This window comes from Pelodiscus sinensis, chromosome 11 (assembly GCF_052426305.1).
Source record: "Pelodiscus sinensis isolate ZL-2025 chromosome 11, ASM5242630v1, whole genome shotgun sequence".
Taxonomy (NCBI): Eukaryota; Metazoa; Chordata; order Testudines; family Trionychidae; genus Pelodiscus; species Pelodiscus sinensis.
Window position 1 is genome coordinate 15958565 of NC_143062.1, and position 19370 is coordinate 15977934.

The 19370-nt window shown below is 46.8% G+C and overlaps 1 protein-coding gene across 5 annotated transcripts; it reads right to left on the minus strand.

Moving 5' to 3' along the window:
• LOC102461821 (RNA-binding protein 14) lies at positions 1-19285 on the minus strand. 5 transcript variants are annotated; one of them, XM_075939254.2, is made up of 4 exons: positions 17835-19285; positions 4760-6365; positions 3512-3657; positions 1-3105 (listed from the first exon to the last, which is right to left on the minus strand). In XM_075939254.2, the coding sequence occupies exons 1-4, from the start codon at positions 18178-18180 to the stop codon at positions 3101-3103; spliced, it is 2103 nt and encodes a 700-aa protein (XP_075795369.1). In that variant the 5' UTR covers positions 18181-19285; the 3' UTR covers positions 1-3100. The 5 variants fall into 5 exon arrangements, with proteins under 5 accessions (XP_075795369.1, XP_006131671.2, XP_075795371.1 ...); XM_006131609.5 differs by having other exon boundaries at positions 3454-3657; XM_075939256.2 differs by lacking the exon at positions 17835-19285 and adding an exon at positions 17448-17828 and having other exon boundaries at positions 3454-3657.
• Between the last annotated feature and the right edge of the window lie 85 nt (positions 19286-19370).

Here is a 19370-nt window from a genome sequence, read left to right on the forward strand (position 1 = left end):
AATATTCTAGATATTTTAATAAAAACATACCAGCAATGAAAAAACCTCACATTGATATAAGAAATCAAAAGTCAACCATGTTACTACTTACATAAAAACATACAAAATCAGTTACAATCAGTACAAAACTACTGTCATGTAGTAAATGTTTTTAAACTGTTGAGATAAAGATTTTTGGCTTGATTATAAAAAAGCATTTAAACATAAGTTGAGCTAAATTCTACAGGATTCAGAACACAGGTATAAACTAATTATAAATTCTGCCCAAAGGACAGATACCATTTTCTACATGCATGAATGACAAAGTTAAATCATCTGAAGTTAAAAAAATATTTCTAATCTATAACGTATTTAAATTTCCATATCCAGCCCAGATTTTCAACAAACACCTACAGGACAGCAAGTGTACTAGGGACCAGATAGATATTTGACATGGAACATTTAGCAGAGAATGTTTAAAGTAACTTTTGAAGTAAAAATTGCAAAAAGTTCATACCCCACAGTTATTTTGTCACCAATTCCAATAGCTACAGAATTTCACAAAATTTTCTGGATACAAATCATTTAACCATAATATAAGTTTTCCAACTGAAACTGTTTTCCTACTCAAGTTTAATTATTTACATGTCTGCATTTAATTTTTAAGAGCATTTTAAGAAGTTAAACAGGTTCAGTGGCAAATCTAATAAACATTTACACTCAACATACTGGAAGGGTAAGATTTATGTGGATAGTTAGTAAAGCAAAATTTGAACAACCCTATAGACAAGGCAACTGCATACCACATCAAATCAAAGTCACGTATAAGTGACTGAAACATACAAAAATAGATATCTTCTGGGAAAAAAAGTTGAGGTAGCTCCTGCATTTATCAATTTGGAAAGAGAATATTCTGATGCGGTCGTTACAGGTCATGGATTATACAAAGGAAGTTTGATGAGTCATTATCAGTCCTCTTGGTTTAGGGTTGGGGACTGAGGTAAATACTAAGGTAAAGCATCCACTACCACCTAGGAGACCTACAGTGGGGAAAGAAGCCCTCATCACTAGAACACACAAAAAAAGGAAATTGATGAGTTGTCATTTTTGGCTGGCCTATGATGAAATCACACCGCCTCAAAGAGATTTTAGAAAGAGCAGCAAAATTATTACTAGCAATAAAAAAAGCCAACTGCTTTTGGCATCAACAGGAAGCAAGTACATTCTAACAGCCAGAGGAAAAAGCAAATTGGGATTTTAATCCTTGCAGCTGTAACATCCCCTTTTATCCAGCAATCCACAACCATTCTCAACATCGTCTGTTCAAGCATCAGACTCCACAGTGGATCTCTTTGATCCTTGCACTAGGGATGCTAAATATCTTGTAATTAAAGATGTGTAACCGCATGAAATCTTAGTGGTTACACGATTATTCTACAGTCCCCGGCAGCAGGGCCAGCAGCCAGTGCACTCTAAGGATGTCAAGTATCCGGGTAACTGAATAATCAAATAATCAATACAGTTTGCATCGACTATTTGAGTAGTTGATAAGGTGCCTCTGCCTTTGAAGTGCCGCAACAGCCCTAAGCACCGTGTGGAGCCCGAGGTGCAGGGCTGCCGCTTTGAAACACTGTGGTGGTGTTTCAGAGTGGCAGCGCCGCACTGAGCCCAGGGTCAGTCCCCAGCTGATCCAAGGCTCCACGTGGTGCTGCCACTTTGAAACGCTACATGCAGCCTGGGCACACCCTAGCTGGTGTCTGGGCCCAGGCTTCAAGCAGCGCTGCCACTTTGAAGTACCTTCTCTTCTCCTCCTCTATAGGAGGCAGTGGGGGGGGGGGGCCATGGCCCGTGGAGCTGGTATTCATGAGAAGATTGCTTGCCTGCCCCTCTCAACCTTCTGTGTTACTGCCTCTTTATCAGTGTCTTCAGGCAGACACACATCCTTTCCCTATCCCCGCTGCTTTCAGTCCCTCAGATATCATTCCTTAATTTGCCCTTATACACCTAGGCCACTTGCTTCTTCCTAGCTACTCTGCTCTACTTTGAAAATTCAGAACATTCTCTCAAGGCAAGTTATTTCCATAGCCCTTGTCCTTCCCTTCCCTACACCTGTCCTTTAGCAGTTTCAGGCTCCACGTTAATCTAATATATGCTGTAACAAATTCAGGACAGGGACTGGAAGCTCAGTTCTTGCATCATGTAGATGGCGAATCTTTAACACCTTCAAACCCCAGGCTTAAATGCTGGAAGAGTTGATGGGAGCGATCTGTGCTGTAAATGAATCCACTACCAGGCAGTGTTGTGTGAAGAGGTACTTTGTAATAGGACTTAAGAGGTGTTAACCCACTTTAGGAAATAAGTCACCCACTGCTCTCCCCCCATGCATATTTTCTGTTTTAAGTTCTCAAGGACCTCTGACATGCCTGTTAAGGGGGAGCAGGGCACAACTACAATGCAACAACAAATCTCACAGCACATCTTAACAGCTGACATCTGGCCTGCTCTTAACCTAACCTCCAACTTTCTTTACTGTTGTTCAGCAGCTAACTACCACATTTCTTCCCTAGAGCTGGCTGCCTTGCAGTAATCTGATTTACTTTTAGGATGAAAACAAGAGTAAAAAACATGGGACATGACTGCTGAAACAAAATAAACTGGGGGAAAAAATACACCAAACAACTTTCTAAACTGTAAATAGCCCCGCATTTTATTTACAGTGAATACAAAAACTAACTCATTTCAAATGTATAGATTCAAACATCACATCTACTGCAAACTTAACACGGGTGTAAATGGAAAAAAAATTTCATGTTACATAAAACAGCATTTGCTCTTCCGTTCAGACACAGCAATTGCTCGGGTTATAAAAACAATACTGAGCAACAGTCATTGTAAATTGCATTTATTAGAAATCCTGCATCTGCAACTTATGTCTTACTAATGGAGACATGAAGCATCAGAAGTCGCAAGCAAAAAACGATTCCAGGTATGCTATGGCATTCTTAGCCCTACTGGAGCACGAAGGAACTCGAGTCTTCAACTTTCAAAGACAATGTGCAGCAGCCATCTACATCGTTCCTGGGATCGCAACACGGGTTCTTCTTGAGATCATAAATTCAGATCATTCTAAAAATGCAACAAAAAAGGCAGCTGAAAATAAAATCCTCAAAAGTAAAGACCAGGAGAATGCTATTTGTGTTGGATGTAGTAGCATGTCTCAGAGACGCCTCATACTATCACCACCATTCTTTAATCAAGTGACGTGAAAGTACAGAACCAAAACAGGCGGCTATGACGACGCCTGCGAGCATGGAAGGGAAGGAAATTTAGTAACTCAGAATCTGCAAAGAACTGAATGAGGAAGCCAGCCTAGTAAAGACGCAGATTGGCTTTATGCTAAGAACACGTCCCAATGGGGAACATGTAAGCAATGACACAGCCCCCATCTGGCACAGGGACCCCACCCCCACCTACAGGCGGCGCTGAAAATTTGAATGTAGTCGAGCAGTATGCATATAATCGCCATAGGCACCCGAATAGCGGGCATAATCGGAATGCACTTCTGGAAGACGGCGATAATCCAGCGGGGACTTTGTCGGCGAATGACGGAACACAAGTGGCGAGTCTGCTAAACGACGGTAATCTGAGAGGTCAGATAAACGGCGGTCGGAACTGTACCTGGTCGAAAAAAGAGACATTTAATGAATAAAACAAAAGGTTCTATAATAATGCCCTAACTGTGCCCTGGTTAAGCAATGTATATTGGCGAGACCCTCATGATAGATCAGAATCTCCACAGTAAAGACAATACCTGCAGAGCAACACGTCTCCCTAAAGCACACTAGAGGAACTTGTGGGTTAATTAGTTCTTTTCAGAACAGTTCCTTAGCTATCTTTTACCTCCTTCATGTATAACTCAAGAAGACACATTACATTTCCCCCAACTCTTCGCCAAGTAAATAGCACTTGGGAAAACAAGAGCTGGATGCACTTGCCATTTCTCTTAAGCAATGCCCCTTATCAAATACTGAAAATAGGGAGGACTGGTCTGATGACTTATGGAGTTCAGGACACTGGTTAAAATCCAATCCAGGTCAGTTCTCAGTCCAGTTCCTAGAGAGCAGGCCCCTACAATACTGCGCGCCATAACTGGCGGTAGTTGAGTCGTTCGCAGTCTAAGCAGAGGTGCCAACCTGTGAGAGAAACTCCCCAACTTAGCCCTAAGGGTTGTAGTTCCAAGTGAAAAATAAGGCACACTGTGTAGAGTGCAAGAAATCTGCAATCCCATTGTCTGGGGTATACACGCCCTAAATAGAAAAAGTTTCCAGGCCCCAGGGCTGCCAATCTTGCAGTTTTCACACAAAACTATAAGAAAACACTGTAAATAAATATCCAGTAGAATCTGCAGTCCAGAAAGAGGGGTGCACCAGCCTATTATCCCACCCTTCACCCTAGACGCACCAGAAGCAAAGAAATGGGAATGAGGGGGAGACTACATAAGGACCTGTATTACTGCGGCAGTGGGAAGCCATTTTGTCATTTTAATAATGCAGCGAGTAACACCTCCCACCCTGTCAATGCTTCCAGAACTGTAAGTAAGTTTAATGTATTAGCAGGGGAATTTCCACCTTTTGCTGAAGCAGAACCAAGTTTATAAAGGCGAAGACCAATAGACTTGTATTGAGTCTGACTGCCTCTAGTCCCTTGGACAGCACATCGAGATCCTTGAATGAGAGGCGCTATTTATGTGCAAAGTATTATCACTGGCTTAGCCGCATACCTTTTAGCCAAAGCAGATGATTTTTTGAAAGGATCATCATACCCAGCACTCCGTGGAGGAGAGAGGCGGGTGCGTTCGTATGGTGGTGCGATGGCAGCAGAAGACTGAGACAGTCCCAAATACGGGTTTGCTTGTTGTCCAAGCTGGGTTGGCCCATCATATGCAGTCACAGGCTGAGCTCTGTAAGCGGCTGCCAAGGGAACAGAAGAGGGTTGCTGTGCTGTATATGAAGCTGACATTGAGTTTGAAGACTGTGTTCTATAGGGTGTCGTCAGTGGAGCAGAAACCTGTGATTTGTAGGAAGCTGCTGCAGACTGATTGCTGTAAGATGCAGCCAGAGTGGATGCAGGCTGGGTGCCATAGGTTGCTGAAAGCATAGCTGCAGGCTGGGCACCATACGAGGCTGAATGACTGGCCATAGGTTGGGTGCCATATGAAGCTGAATGACCGGCAACAGGCTGAGCACCATATGAAGCTGAGAGAGCAGCTGCAGGCTGAGTGCCATACAAGGCTGAATGGCTGGCCACAGGCTGAGCACCATATGAGGCTGAGAGGTTAGCTGCAGGCTGGGTTCCATAAGAGGCTGAGTGGCTGTCCACAGGCTGGGCTCCATAAGAAGCCAAGTGACCTGCTGCAGGCTGGGCTCCATAAGCAGCTGCATGTGTGGCCACAGGCTGGGCTCCATAGGTGTTTGTATGCCCAGCTGCAGGCTGAGCTGCATAGGCAGCAGCTGCATGCGTGGCTGTCGGCTGAGCTCCATAGGATGAGTAACCGGCCATAGGCTGAGTACCATAAGAAGCTGCATGCGTGGCTGAAGATTGAGCTCCATAGGATGATGCTAGTGTTGCTGTGGACTGAACCCCATAAGAGGCTAACTGAGAAGCTACAGCCTGGGTGTTGTAAGAAGCAGCAGCCTGAGCACTGTAGGAATTTAGTGATGAGGCTGCAGGCTGGGAATTAGAAGCTCCTAGTGAGACAGAGGACTGGGTTCTGTAAGTATTTCCAAGTGAGGCGGAGGGCTGGGCTCTGTAAGAGGCTGCCTGTCCTGTTGTTGGCTGGGGTCTGTAAGACATTCCGAGTGATACAGAGGGCTGGGCTCTGTAGGCTGCACCCAGTGAGGTTGATGGCTGAGCTCTGTAGGATGCTGGCTGTGCTGTCATGGGTAGCGACACAGTGACAAAGCTGGTTCTTGATGGTGATCGTCGAATTGGGCTTCTGTCCCTTCCAAAATATGAGGGAGATGCTTGCCTTATCTGAGTATCAAAGGAGTTGTATTTGCTTGAAGTGTTGGCGCCACCGAAACGCTGCTGGTACTCGTAGACTGAGGATGCAGTGTATCCTGCAGAGACTGACTGGTAAGTAGAGTCTGTAGGCCTAAACTGCTCATAACCATCTATCTTGGGTTGATTTCTCTCTCTATAGTCCACACTTGCTCTCTTGCTCTTGTCAGCATTGGTGCCTGCCTGGGCATTTTGTCCTGCTCCCTTTTTCTGAACATTAGTAGAGAGTTCCACATTGACTCTTCTTCCTTTCACTTCCTTTCCGTTAAGATTTTCGATGGCAACTTTTGCATCTGCTTCTTTCTCCATGTGAACAAATGCATAGTCTGATAAAGCAGACAGAGGGTTATCAGTGAAGAAGACATTTTATTACAGGATCGAACACTTAACAGATGCACGCATCTCTCTGCTATTATTTAAAAGCAGTTTGGTTATAAACATTGTCTGTATTGTAGCATTCCTAATACACAGCAGGCTTGCAACTAAGTTATCTCAATTTACCATAGCTGCCACATTATGAAAACTGATAGCTATTCTAACAAAGATGTGACGAGAAAACCCGTTTGTATCTAAACACGGCACAGAAAGAAATCCATAGGCTCAGTAGGTTTGCCTACAAATATTAAATCCTCAAACAAGTCCCTCAAAAAAATTTTAAGTTGTGCAATACTGTCTCATTCACAGTCCTGAACATACTGAGCCAAACTGAAGTTCATGGAGTCACACCAGAGTTGAATTTGGTCCATTCTGTGACATTAAAAAGTGTGTAACCAACACAATTTTATTGAAATTTCAGGAAACTACTACTAGCCATATAGCATTTCTCCCAGCAGGTCATGCTAATCTTGCAAAAACATCCAAACTAATTTGCTTTTGGAACCATCTAATTTGTCAAAGATATTACAAAAAGGTGCATACTTTATTAAAGTACATTTAGTCAGTGGAGTGAGCAATCAGTTTAAATATTTATGAAAATCAAATATATCTGATCAGCTAGAATGGAGACTCTGTGCCTTTTAGATGTTAAAAAGCCAAATAATTAGGAAAAATAGCAGTACTTTGATTATTCTGACTTTAATACTCCTGAAATTCAGTGGGGGATGAGCATTTTAATCTCCATAGTAGCCTCTGGAAATTCTAGCTATAATGTGCAAGTTTTACAGTTACATTGAAAAAGTCAGTATTTCAGAAGGATTTATTCTTTAGTTTCTGAACTTAAAATTTTTAATTCAAAAAGGCACATTTTCTGTGATGTATCATACTAGACAACCAAATCCACTGCCATTTCCTTCCTGCACTGAAAGTGTATTTATTTGAAAGTCTACATATATTAATAATTTGGTATATTCACCTCTCCTTTACAGAAACTGTACAGTTCCCCTATTTAAAAAAAAAATCAAGTGTGTGCTTGTGACAGGACGCCAGGATGAACATAATAGCTACTAAGGATGTAAATAGTTAACCGGTTAGCCTCACCCTTAATAGGTGAGGCTTACTGGTTCCAGTTACCTGGTAGGAGCTGGCACATTTTTCTACTCACCCCAGTAGGGCTGTAAGTGATTAGTTGAGTAGTCGACTACATGATAAGCCCAGGCTTATCGGGTAGTTGAGTCACTACTTGACTACTCGCTTCTCCTCTCTCCCCTCCATGCTGCCTCTGTATCAGAGGCAGCAAGGGAGGGGGGGGGAGGAACAGGAGCCAATGCTGGGGGGAGCCAGCTTTAGTTCCCCCAGCACCATCTCCACAGGGTGGCAGGTGGCACAGGGGAGACAGAGGCACAGCAGGTGACCTGGCATGAGCCAAATCCACTTCAAGGACTGTCAGGTGGCTCTTACTACATTTAAAAGGAAGAGGTGCAGTGGTTGAGGACCAGGCGCAAGCCAGGACAGCTCAGTCCTGGCTTGCACTGCCAAGAGAGCTAAACCCTCTGTGACTCTGCAGTTTAAATGGAGTAGGAACCGGGCTGCCTACACACCCAGCTCCTACTATATTTAAACTGCAGAGCTGCAGTGGGGGTAGCAAACATCCCACCTTATTGATTAATCATTACCTAATTACACACTACTTAACATCCCTAGCCCCTAGGGCCAACTACAGGCAGGGGCTACTCTGGCCACCTAGCCAGAGCAGCCCCTGTCCTTAGTGTGCCTGGCCCCAGTCAATTACACACTGGCTCCCTGGCTGGCCCCACTCCTGGGGAGCTACCTACAGAGCCTGCAGCAAAGCCTTCCTGGGGAGCGGGGCTAGTAGCCCTTGCTACTCTCCATCACTGGCTGGCTGCTTTTGGGAGTGGTGCAGGGACAGGGTAGGAGTGAGCCTGCCTTAGCCCCACTGCACCACCATGCAAGTCACCTGTGGTAAGTCGTGCCCAACTGGAGCCTGCACTCCAAACCCCGGCCCCAGTCCTGAACCCCAAACCCCTGCTCCCAGCCTGATTAAAGTGAGTGAGGATGGGGAGGGAGGATGGAGTGAGCAGGGGCAGAACCTCGGCGAAGGGGTGGAAAGGAGGCGGTGCAAAGGTGTTTGGGTTTGAGGTAGATGGTGGACAGCATTTAATTTCAAAAAGTGATCTCATGCTTAAAAAGTTTGGAGACCACTGGTATAAAGTATGGATGTGAATGTGTATCTAAGTACATGGTTACACGCGCACCTCCCCACCACACTGCCATGTGTGGGGAAGGGGGGGAGGGGAGGGGAGGCGGGAGCTGTCTGTCCCCTCCCCACTGCCTCCCACAGTGGCAGCAGCAAAGAGGGAAGGGAGGGAGGGAGGCAGGCAGGCAGAAACTGGCTTCCAAGCCAACTCCCACCGAGCCAGCTGTCCTCCTCCCCTGTGCTGCTGCCTCTATCATGGGGAGCCAGCTTCCCCCCCATGTGTAAATGTGTAATCACTGCATTTTTTTTAGTGCTTACATGTTTACACACAAAAAAATGAATTTTAACATACAGGCAGTCCCCGGGTTACATGGATCCGACTTACATCGGTTCCTTACTTACAAACGGGGTGAGGCAACCCCGCACTAGCTGCTTCCCCCCAGCAGACCAGCAAGACGCAGAGCGGCTTTTCTCAGCAGACACCTCAGCTTGAGAATAAAGGACTGAGGGAAGTGAGGTGTGGGAGAATAAAACTGAGCTCTGGAGAAATGTTTGGCTAGAGTTTCCCCTACAATATGTACCAGTTCCGACTTACATACAAATTCAACTTAAGAACAAACCTACAGTCCCTATCTTGTACGTAACCCGGGGACTGCCTGTATAAAGCTTTTTATGGCAGAGCCCGCAGCATGTATAACCACTAGGATATTTAGCAGTTACACAGTTACCTTTTTACATCCCTAATAATTACAGCAAATTCAAAGCTACAGCAGCCCAGGTATCATTCTAGAGGTGTGTGTGTGTGTAATTTTCTTATAGGTATAATTCCAGTGTATACCAACAAAAACTTGAAGTAACTACTACATTTAAAACAGGAGCTAAGAGATATTCAGCAGCAATTCTATAGCAATTTAGAAAAGACACGAGAAACTATAATTTTACTGAACACAAAGCTCGTGCCTAACCCAACACTGCATAATGTAGATCCCCATACTCTGGGTGGCAGAGACCCTACACACACAGGACAACCCCTACACACACAGGACATGATGGAAACTAATGGCTCAAGGGACAAAAAACGGCCCGCATAAAACCAATTACTCAACCTCCCTGTTACAAAAGCAGAATCCAGGCCCTGGTATTTCTTTACTTCTATACTGAGGACCCTGGCAAGTCATTTCAATTTATTTGCTTCTGGAGATAATCCAGCTCTTTTATAATGAACAAGAAGAAGAAAGGAATTGGCTATTCATGGACTGGATACTAACACAGCTAACAAGGTCATTGTTCCCGACACTCCTTATACAACACATTTTTCTGGGTCCCTGAAGCAACATGAGCCCTTTCCAGTGTACTACAGCTGAGAATGCTCAGCTGAGTTGGGACTGGCAACATGGGAAGCTGTACTGTCCCTGCAGGGTACCTTCCCAAGGGTTTATGTAGGCTTAGGAATTCTAAAGTGCCATGGTGTTCAAACATGGCTTCTACTGGCCTGCTTCACAAGTAAGCCATCTTTTTCAACCAACAAACCAGAACGCAAACATACTGAATTTAATCTGGAAATGAAGGAGCTGGAGCCAGGCTGTACTCACAACCCCATACATCTTCCCAAGGGCTCATTTGGCCCGATAGGGCCATACCAATAATGCCGGATTCCAGTAGTCGTGCTACAAAAACATCCAACCGTACAAACACGGTGTGCCCATGTTACAAACACATCAGATGCACCAATGCCTCACAGACTCTCTCAAAGTGCCTCCAACCATCCTTCTACTATTTCCAGCAGGGTCAAAAGAAGAGTGGTATTTTTTTGACACAAGTAATGATGGTAGCAGCTGATTTCAGCCTAGAGAAGCAAGGAATAGTTTTCAGCAATAATATTATGGTTCAATCACTTTCAGTAAGTGGGCATGGCAATCTGTTGTTCGTGTGTGATGGTCAGGTCTATGAAAATAGAATAGATTAAACTTGTAAATTTTAAGGCCAGAAAGGACCATTACAATCATTTACTCTGACCTCCTACATAACATGAGCAAGATAATCCTAACCAGTGATTGCTGCATTCAACCTGTTTTAGGTAGAACTAGAACATATCTGAAAGGTGGCACACACAATTTCAATAGAGATTGCAACTAATGGAGAATTTCCCACATCCCTTGGTAATTAGTCCAAATAGAGCAGTGCTATAAGCATCACCATGACTTGCTCAGATGTAGGCAGCTAAAAAAAATTGAAAACTCTCTCAAAGTCTCTCAAGGACTCAGCAAGCATCTCAACATACTTGAATTAGCAGTGCAGATTATATAATAGTGGTCTGTTAACCACCTGCAAGTGAAGATAAGGGCATTAAAGGATGTGAGGTGAAACACTCAGGACTCAAGTAATTACAGAAGAGTCATCACCACTATTTATGGTTTGGTTCTTGAATTCTCTTCCTGAATTAAGAGAAACCAAAGCTCAGCACTTTAGAACCTTGGCAAAAGGGCTCCCTATTGCCCCATGAACAAAGCATATGGACACCTCTGTGCTGGTCAGTTCCTATATAGTGAACATTTGGTATGTGGCATAAATGACCTAGACTGCATGCCAGAAGGTGAGCTGAATACTCTTGAAGTGGCAAGTAATGATTAGTAGAGGAAAAAAGTGAAATTTCTATGCAACATTTGAGGGTAAGACACTCAGCAATAGTATTAGTAGACAAGTATGAAAATGCAGAGAGCCACAGTGAAGAATTATCATGCTAAATGGGGGACTTGGGCTCAGACTTGAGCCCAAAACATCTCAAACCCCACGCCCAAACTTTGAGCAGAAGGACTGGCAAGATCCACTGAAGGGTAAAATCACAGCTAGCAACACCAAAATTAAGATCCCGCTCCTTCCTCAAATCAACAAAGGCAGTGCAAGAAATGGTACAGGGCAAGGGATTGTTATTTACAGTGAAGAAAGTTACCTAACAGGCCATGCCTCCAGTGGCAGCTAGCACACAAATTCTGTCAGTTGCAATTTATCATAATCAATGGCGAGTCCAAATCACTCAAATTTACCCCATACAAGGAGGTGACACTTTTCTGGGAAGAAGAGGCCTTATTTACCTCATTTAGAAGAGGAAAATAATCATGCAATTTGAGCTGCTGTTGTTCCAGAACACCACTCTCTGAAATGAATCCCAGGCACACAGGTACTACAAAGCTGAGCTGGGCCCCAGGGAGAGAAGCGTAGCCCAACTGCAGCAACAGGCAGCACTTAATAAGGGAGAGCATGTTGTATTTAATATTAGATCCAGGAAATGATGCTGCCTTTCATCACTTCCAGAAGAAATACACAACCCTATGAGCACACGAGTTCTGCATTAGGCTCATCTGGTTGAGTCAGGAAGCTGGGGAGTCTGCCAGGGAACATTTGAATAGAGTAGATGAGAAGCTAGGGATATCTGCTCTGCGTGAGGGGGCCCTTTTGAGTCACAATAATTTTAATTATGAAAACTAGTGGGCTGCACCCTCTGCTCACCAACCTCCCCCCCCCCCCGCAGGGATAGGTGTCTGGCCCCGGGGGAGAGGGGGAGGGAGAGGTGCAGAAGAGGGAGCAGGCTGGAGGTAGACCAGGGAGGTGCGGGCTGGGGGTGTAGGATCTCGGTGGAAGGGATGAGGAGCTGCAGGGAGTTGGACTTGGATGACAGAGGGGACACTGTGTGGCCCAGGCTCAGATGGCAGAGGGGACACAGCCCCTACAGCTTCTCCTCGGTGGCACAGCCCCCCCAGGACATGAAGCAGGAGCTGGAGCAGCCCATGCCCAGAGGGGACGGCACAAAGACTGGCCACAGCAAGCGGCTAAGGACAGAGGCAGATGGCGGCATGAGGACGCAAATGATGTTATATATAGAGATTTTCTCCAACGACATGTTGGAAACGAATAGGGATGTAAGCGACTAGTTGCTTCCCCCACGTCCCTGCTGCCTCTATAAGAGAGGCAGCAAGAGTGGAGGAGACACAGAGGCATGGGGAACCCATGCTAGCCAGGCCCAAAGCTGTCCCTGCTGGTGTGCCTCTCCCTTTGAAATGTACAAGAGCCACCCATGACACATACATTTTAAAGAGGAGGCACAGCTGGGAACCTGAAGGAACGGGGACCAAAGCAGTCCCTGTTGGCGCAAGGTCCCCGCTGCTGCGCCTCTCCCTTTATATGTACCAAGAACCACGGCAGCTCTTGTACATTTCAAAAGCAGACACACAGCAGAGTGCCCTCCCCACTCCTGCTTATGGAAATTCCATCAACTACTCCATTAGCTGATTGACATTTAACATCCCTAGAAATGAGAAGTTAAACCCCTCTGAGAAAGAGTAGAGTGTCTATTTAGTTTAAGGGATATTTGACTCTGCCATGGAGTGTACATCTGGAGGAAAAGAGGCTGTATGGAGCTCTTTGCAAATAGACTTTAACAAAAAAAGCAGCAAGAGTGATAAAGGAAAAACACCAAAAGGATAGTTAAAAGGAAGTTAAAAAAAGGATAAAGACAGCAGACACAGAAAGCTCGTTACCCCTTGCTAGGCTCTGGCGATGGAGTTGCTCCCAAGATCATGAGGCAAGGAAGTATGTTACCTTTCATTGGGAATGTTAAAATGCATTTTATTTTTGTAAATGTGTAACCACTGAAATTTACAGCAGTTACACATTTACACAGGGCAGGGGAAGATGCGTGACCTGGCGCACCCCCCCACCACCACCACGCTGCTGCCTCTGTGGGAGGCAGCAGGCAGGGGGGAGGGAGGCAGCTCCATGCCAGCTCCCTAGGCATACCTGTCCCCTCCCTCTGCTGCCTCTGTATCAGGTAGCAAGGAGGGGGAGAGTGCTCAGATGCAGCTGATATGCACAAGGTGCAGGCTTAAAAGCTGGCTTCCACCTCCCCCCCCCCCCCATCTCTGTATCAACGGTAGGGGTGTGGGGGAAAGTAGATGGGTATTGAGTGAACCTGGGCTCAGTTAATCGCGTAAAACAGTACCTGTTCACATCCCTACCTTTCATTACACTGGATTATGGGCTCTGGCCAGACCTTCAAAGGTGCATTATCCTAGAAGTGCTGGGATAATACAGGTGTATATGGGCCCCAAAATAAATTTAGTTGATTGACTGTTATGGTATTGTTTTAAAGAACAGGTTCATGGAATCATAGCTTATGGGCACAGAGGCTGGGCCTGGAAAGAGGTAGTTACACTGGTGAAGCAGAGATGGTTACCTATGTTGCATCTGGTGGCAGATCCATATTACTTTAAACAGTTCTGCAGATCCCAGGGAAAGTAGTACGCTCCCCACCCCATGATTATGTCCCAAGAGCAGAGTAATTACCTTTCATTATATTATAAGTAGTTAGAGGATGAGACATTCAAAAGGTGGCATAAAGCTAAAGAGTTCAGTATTGATTACTGGCCATGTGATGCCATAGTTGATGGGAGTACCATGGCACTCTATATACAGCTCTTTCATAAGGGAAAAGGGTGGTGGGATGGTTTGTCCATTCAGTGGTCCCATATAAATGTCATACATGACGACGGGTCCAGGACATTAGAAAATGGCGCAGGTTATAAAGGGAATTTTTATGCAGGGGCAAAGAACGGTGATTGGCTTCAACAGTGCCTTAATTATGGTCCCACATCCCTGGTATTGCAGGACAAATAGAAAGGTGTTGTAAACTTCGAATGATGTATTTGACAATAGGCTCAGGAACTGCCTGATGGTCCAGGATACACTTCTGAGGATATATCCACTTCTGAGGACACTGATTATCTAAGGCTTAGAGAAATAACCTACAAGTATTAACCCTAGATCCAAGCCTATCAGCTAATGAGAAATACCTGTGCTACCACATTGTTGCTTTATTTTGAAATATTAACTGTTACTATTAGCTCTAGCACTTAAAATCATTTTATGTAGCAATTGTATTACTGGGTCTAATGGAGTAGCAAATAATTTCAGATATATTGTAAGGATGTTAAATTGCGGTTATCTGGCTAATTGTGTATCAACAAAATCTGTACCAACGACACAGTTAGTCGATAAGGGCTGCTCTGCAGAGCCACAGCAGGGGTAGCTCCTGGAGCTGGCTGCACTACAGCTCTGCATTTCAAATGTAGTAAGAGCCACTGGACTCTTACTACATTCAAAATATAGAAGTGCAGTGTCCCAGACCACTGAGAGCCAGGACTGCTTGGTCCTGGGTCGTACCAAGTCCAACAGCCCCTGCTCATAGCAGCCAGAGCTGGCTGTGACCAGAAGCTGCTCCGGCAGAAGCCTCTGGCCACCATGAACAGAACCCCTGGTCGCGGTCAGCCCTGGCCATGGATAGGGGTTGCTGCCGGAGCAGCTCCTGTCCTCGGCCAACCTGGGCTGCTGTGAAGAGGGGCTGTTTGATAGCCACGGCCCCTGTCTGCAGGGGCCCAGCTCTCCCTAGGACTCCCACGGACAGGTGCTGCTGTCTGAGCAGCCTCCCTTATTCCCTCCCAGCTTCCTCTGAGAGAGAGGCAGAGGTAGGGAGGCAGACAGCACCACACAGACAGTGCTGGGGAGAACTGGCTTTTAAGATGGCTCCCCCCAGCACCAGTTTCTCCACCCCACTGCCTCTCATACAGATGCAGGGGGTGGGGGAGATGAGTAATTGATACTCCACTCAACTACCTGATAAGCTTATGCTTATTGTATAGTCCACAACTAACATCTCTAATATATCGTTCAATAAATTTTAGCCGCATTCAGATAGAACTCATCAGCAGTTTGACTAAAACTCTTATGAAGTCTGCCAAATGCTAGTGAAGCTAGAGCAATAATTGTTAATACTATTCACACCCATCTCTCCTGCTTTATTAGACCTCTGACCTAAATCCTCACAGCCTATTTGTCTTATCCAATATACCCCATTAATTTCTCCTGCCCATCCACTCATGTTCATTTGAAAATGTTCAGTTCCCAAAAGCAGAGGAAATATCAGTCAGACTGATATAAAAGGAAGGGAATTCCACTAGTCACCAGAAAATACCCAGTGAAAAAAATAAACCCATCCAGGCTTGGTGAAGACTGTGTTACTTTACTCTCAACCTATTTTTGCATTCTCCTCCCCTTGGAAGAACACCCTCACACACCAGCAAAGACCAAACTGTCACCCTGAAGGATGCAGGGGAAGGGTGTTAGAAGTTGTTGGCACCTTTATCACAAGCCTGTGCCAACTGAAGAGCTCTCAACTCCAGCAAGTGTAGGGGCTGAATTGGAAAGGAGGGGGGCATGCTCTCAAAGTGAGGTGGGATGGGTCGTGGGTACCTTTGTCAGTGTACTCTTCCAAGCATCCATACTGTTAGCAGAGGCCTCAAATAGTCCCTTGCTGTGTCAGAAAAGCATGGATTAAGGCAGTATCTGCCCCAGGAAAGTTTAGAGTGGTTGTCTACCCACCTGCTGGTGGACAAAAGTAAATGCTCTCTTAAAAGGGGGAGTTGAGAGCAGTCAGTACCATTGCTGATATTGTGCTCAGTAACTATAGCAGGCCCTTCATCTCTCCCCTGGTATGTGGGAGAGGTGTTATGGAGAGTATCTGCCCCCAGGAAGTGAGGATTGATGCAACAGCACCTTTTAGGTCATGCTCCATTATGGCCTTATATTGCCAGAAAATCTCCATTAACATCCTGCTGGAGTAAGGAGAGGGAATTTTGGGGGTATTTGCTCCATGAGGGGCTTGGGGCAGAGACCCCTTCTGATAGGATTGATATTTTTAGCATTTTCACACTGTACTTCAAGCCCGTGTTCCTGAAAAAAATCTCTATCACTTCCCACTGGTTCAGGGCAGAGAGATGATGGCAATACCTGGTCCATGGGAAGACTGCTACTTTTGACATTACATGTTCTACTGATGCCTTGCTTTGCTAAAGAGGCCCCATAGCTCTCCATCCCACTAATGCAGGGAAGAGATGTGGTAGTACTGGTCTCAAGAAAAGTGTGAAAAAATTGGTAATATGGTAACATCTCATTTCATCAAATACATAGTGCTGGATTGATGATGGAGTCTCCATCTCATGAGGATTTTGGTATCTTGGACTACATGACATTACACTACAGGCCCATGCTGCTGGGAAGATGGAGAGGGTGTTTGCCTATAAATCAGGTGGTCATTATCTTTAACCATGTGGCATTCCACCACAAGTTTGAATTGGTAGGATAAAGGAAGATATTGGACTGAGTATTAGGGTGTGGGCGCTGCTCCAGTGAGAGGATTAGTATCTTCAACTGTATTACACTATCATAGCTCATGGGCCCATACTACTGGGGGAGGAATTCCTGGAAAGGGATTCCAGCCCCATGGAAGGGAGAGTTGGCATCTGCCCACATCATACTCCATCTCAGGCCTGTACAGAGAATAATGCTGTGACCACATGGCACTCCACCATGGGCCTGTGAAGGGAAAAAAAAGATCACTTGAGGGGTTGGTACCTTTCACCATGTTGCACTCCACCACAGGCTGGTACTACAGATTGGGGAGGCGAGGGAACCCAGAGAAGGGTACCTTTCACCACATTGCATGCTACCAGGCTGGTACCAAGTGGTTGTGAAAGCTGGAGGTCGGTATCTTTCATCCCCAAGAGGCTGATAACTTTGACCACGTTGGGTGGAGAATCAGAGGGGTCACTACCTTTGACTAAGTTACACTCTACCACAGGCCAGTACCACGTGTAGATCAAAGCACCCAGAGATCAGTACTTTTCACCACATTGCACTCCACCATTGGCTGGTAAGTGGGGGTGAAAAGTCCCAGCCCCACGGAAGATACGGAGGGGGTCGGTACCTTTGCCACGTTGCACTCCACTACAGGCCAGTACCAAAGGTGGGAGGGGGTCTCTGTCCAGGGGGAGGGTTGGCCCCTTTGACCATGTCGTACTTCACCATGGGCGGGGAACCTAGGAATCGGTCCGTGTGACCACGTTACACTCCATCAGGAGCGGGAAGTCCCTGTCCCAGGGGAGTTGGGGGTCAGTGCCTTTCAACACATCGTACTCCACCACGGGCTGGTACTGGGGAGCTGGGGGAAGAGGGATCCCACGCCGCACTCCACCGCGGGCCGGTACCGGGCAGGGAGGTGGTGGGGATCCCGGGGGTCGGTACTTTCCCCACGCCGCACTCCACCGTGGGCCGGTACCGGGTAGGGGGTGGTGGAGATCCCGGGGGTCGGTACCTTTCACCACGTCGCACTCCACCACGGGCCCGTACTGCTGGAAGAGGGCCCGCAGCTCTCCGCTAGTGCAGGCCGCCGACACGTTCCCCACGAAGATCTTGCAGGTATTGGTGGGCCGCGGGCGGGACGGCTCCACCACGATGCGGCGGCCATGCAGTTGGTGCCCGTTGAGCTGGGCGATGGCGCGGGCAGCGGCCGCTTCATCCCGCAGGTGCACGAAGGCGAACTGCTTCATGAGAGCCACGCCGAGCACCGGGCCCGCCACGCCCGTGAACAGCTCGCCCAGCTCCTCGGCCGTGGCCTCCTCGGGCACATTCCCCACAAACAGCTTCACGCCAGGACGCATGACTGCGGCCGCGCGGGCACCGGGACGCCTGACAAAATGGCGGCAGCACCTCCGAAACGCCGAACGCTCAGCGGGAAGGAGGAAGGAACCACCCGATTGTCAACGCGCCTGCGCAGTGCGCTGCCTGCCACCACCTACGAACAACTGCGCCGGCGCAGTGAGACGCTCAGTTACTGCCACGCCTACGTCCTTGCGCACTCCTGTCTTTTCGTTCACGCCTCTGGTCGTCTCCTAGCAACGTCGGTGCGCCTGCGCCCTTGCGGGCCCAATCGCCCATAAGCATTATGCAGCCATTACAATCCACAAAATACCGGCCCTTTCGCGCTTGCTCCCTTCCAGAGTGTCCCCATGCCTGTAAAGTGTGACGCGTACGCCTATCCGGGCGCATGCGCTAAGCCCGACCTTACATTTTAACTCCCGCGTAAACAAAATGGTGCGCCCGTCAGCCATGTGCAGCGTTCGCGGGAGCCACGGCCCTACGAAAGGCCCCGCCCACACCATGTACCCGCCTCGTAGTGTTTGTCTGGGAGGGGAACCAGCTTGTCGGCTTGCCCCCGCATCCCCCACCCCGAGTGCCCTCACCCAGAATCCCAGGCAGACAGAACTGTGTGTTTAGGGCATCTTGTAAAGTAGGTGCCTGGCAGTGGAGTGGGCATCACCACAAGGACAGTCGAGCACCAAGACAGCAGGGTGAAAGTAGGAAAATAATGTGTCAGGGCAGATTCCATGCACTGAAAAATGAAGTGGTCCCAGCTTCCCAGTTAATATAAATGGAAAGCAGGCTTCTGCCTAACCCGTCTTCCTCTCTGGCTGCTTATGTTCAGGCTGGAGTCCTCTAGAAACATTAGGCATAAATAATAAGCAGCTCAGCACCTTCTCTTCTGTAAGTAATCAATAGTACTTGTGAGGAAGAGGCAGGCCTTAGCTACTGCCAAATTTCTCAAAACAGTCTGGGGCAAGAAGAACAGCAAGAGATTTTGATGCTGAGCTCAAAGAAACCTGTGTAGGTTTCCTGTAGATACTTAACTCCAGTGTCTAAAGCTCCTTATAGGCAATATTATATCTGTTCATGTGACTTAATGGAAAGAGCACTAGATTGGGAAATGGGGGTTCTAAACCCACCTCTGGCACTAGCCTGCTAGATGATTTTGGACAAGTCACTTTCACCCCCCTGCCTCAGTTCCCTCATG

Bases quoted from the DNA above. Each gene is read 5' to 3' on its own strand.
- LOC102461821 (XM_006131609.5), bottom strand. From the start codon at position 18,180: ATGCGTCCTGGCGTGAAGCTGTTTGTGGGGAATGTGCCCGAGGAGGCC. The intron at 6,366-17,834 runs GTACCGACCCCC...CTGCTTTATCAG, and splicing joins GGAGTGCGACGTGGTGAAAG to ACTATGCATTTGTTCACATG. The intron at 3,658-4,759 runs GTATGCGGCTAA...TTTTTCGACCAG, and splicing joins TCATCTGCTTTGGCTAAAAG to GTACAGTTCCGACCGCCGTT.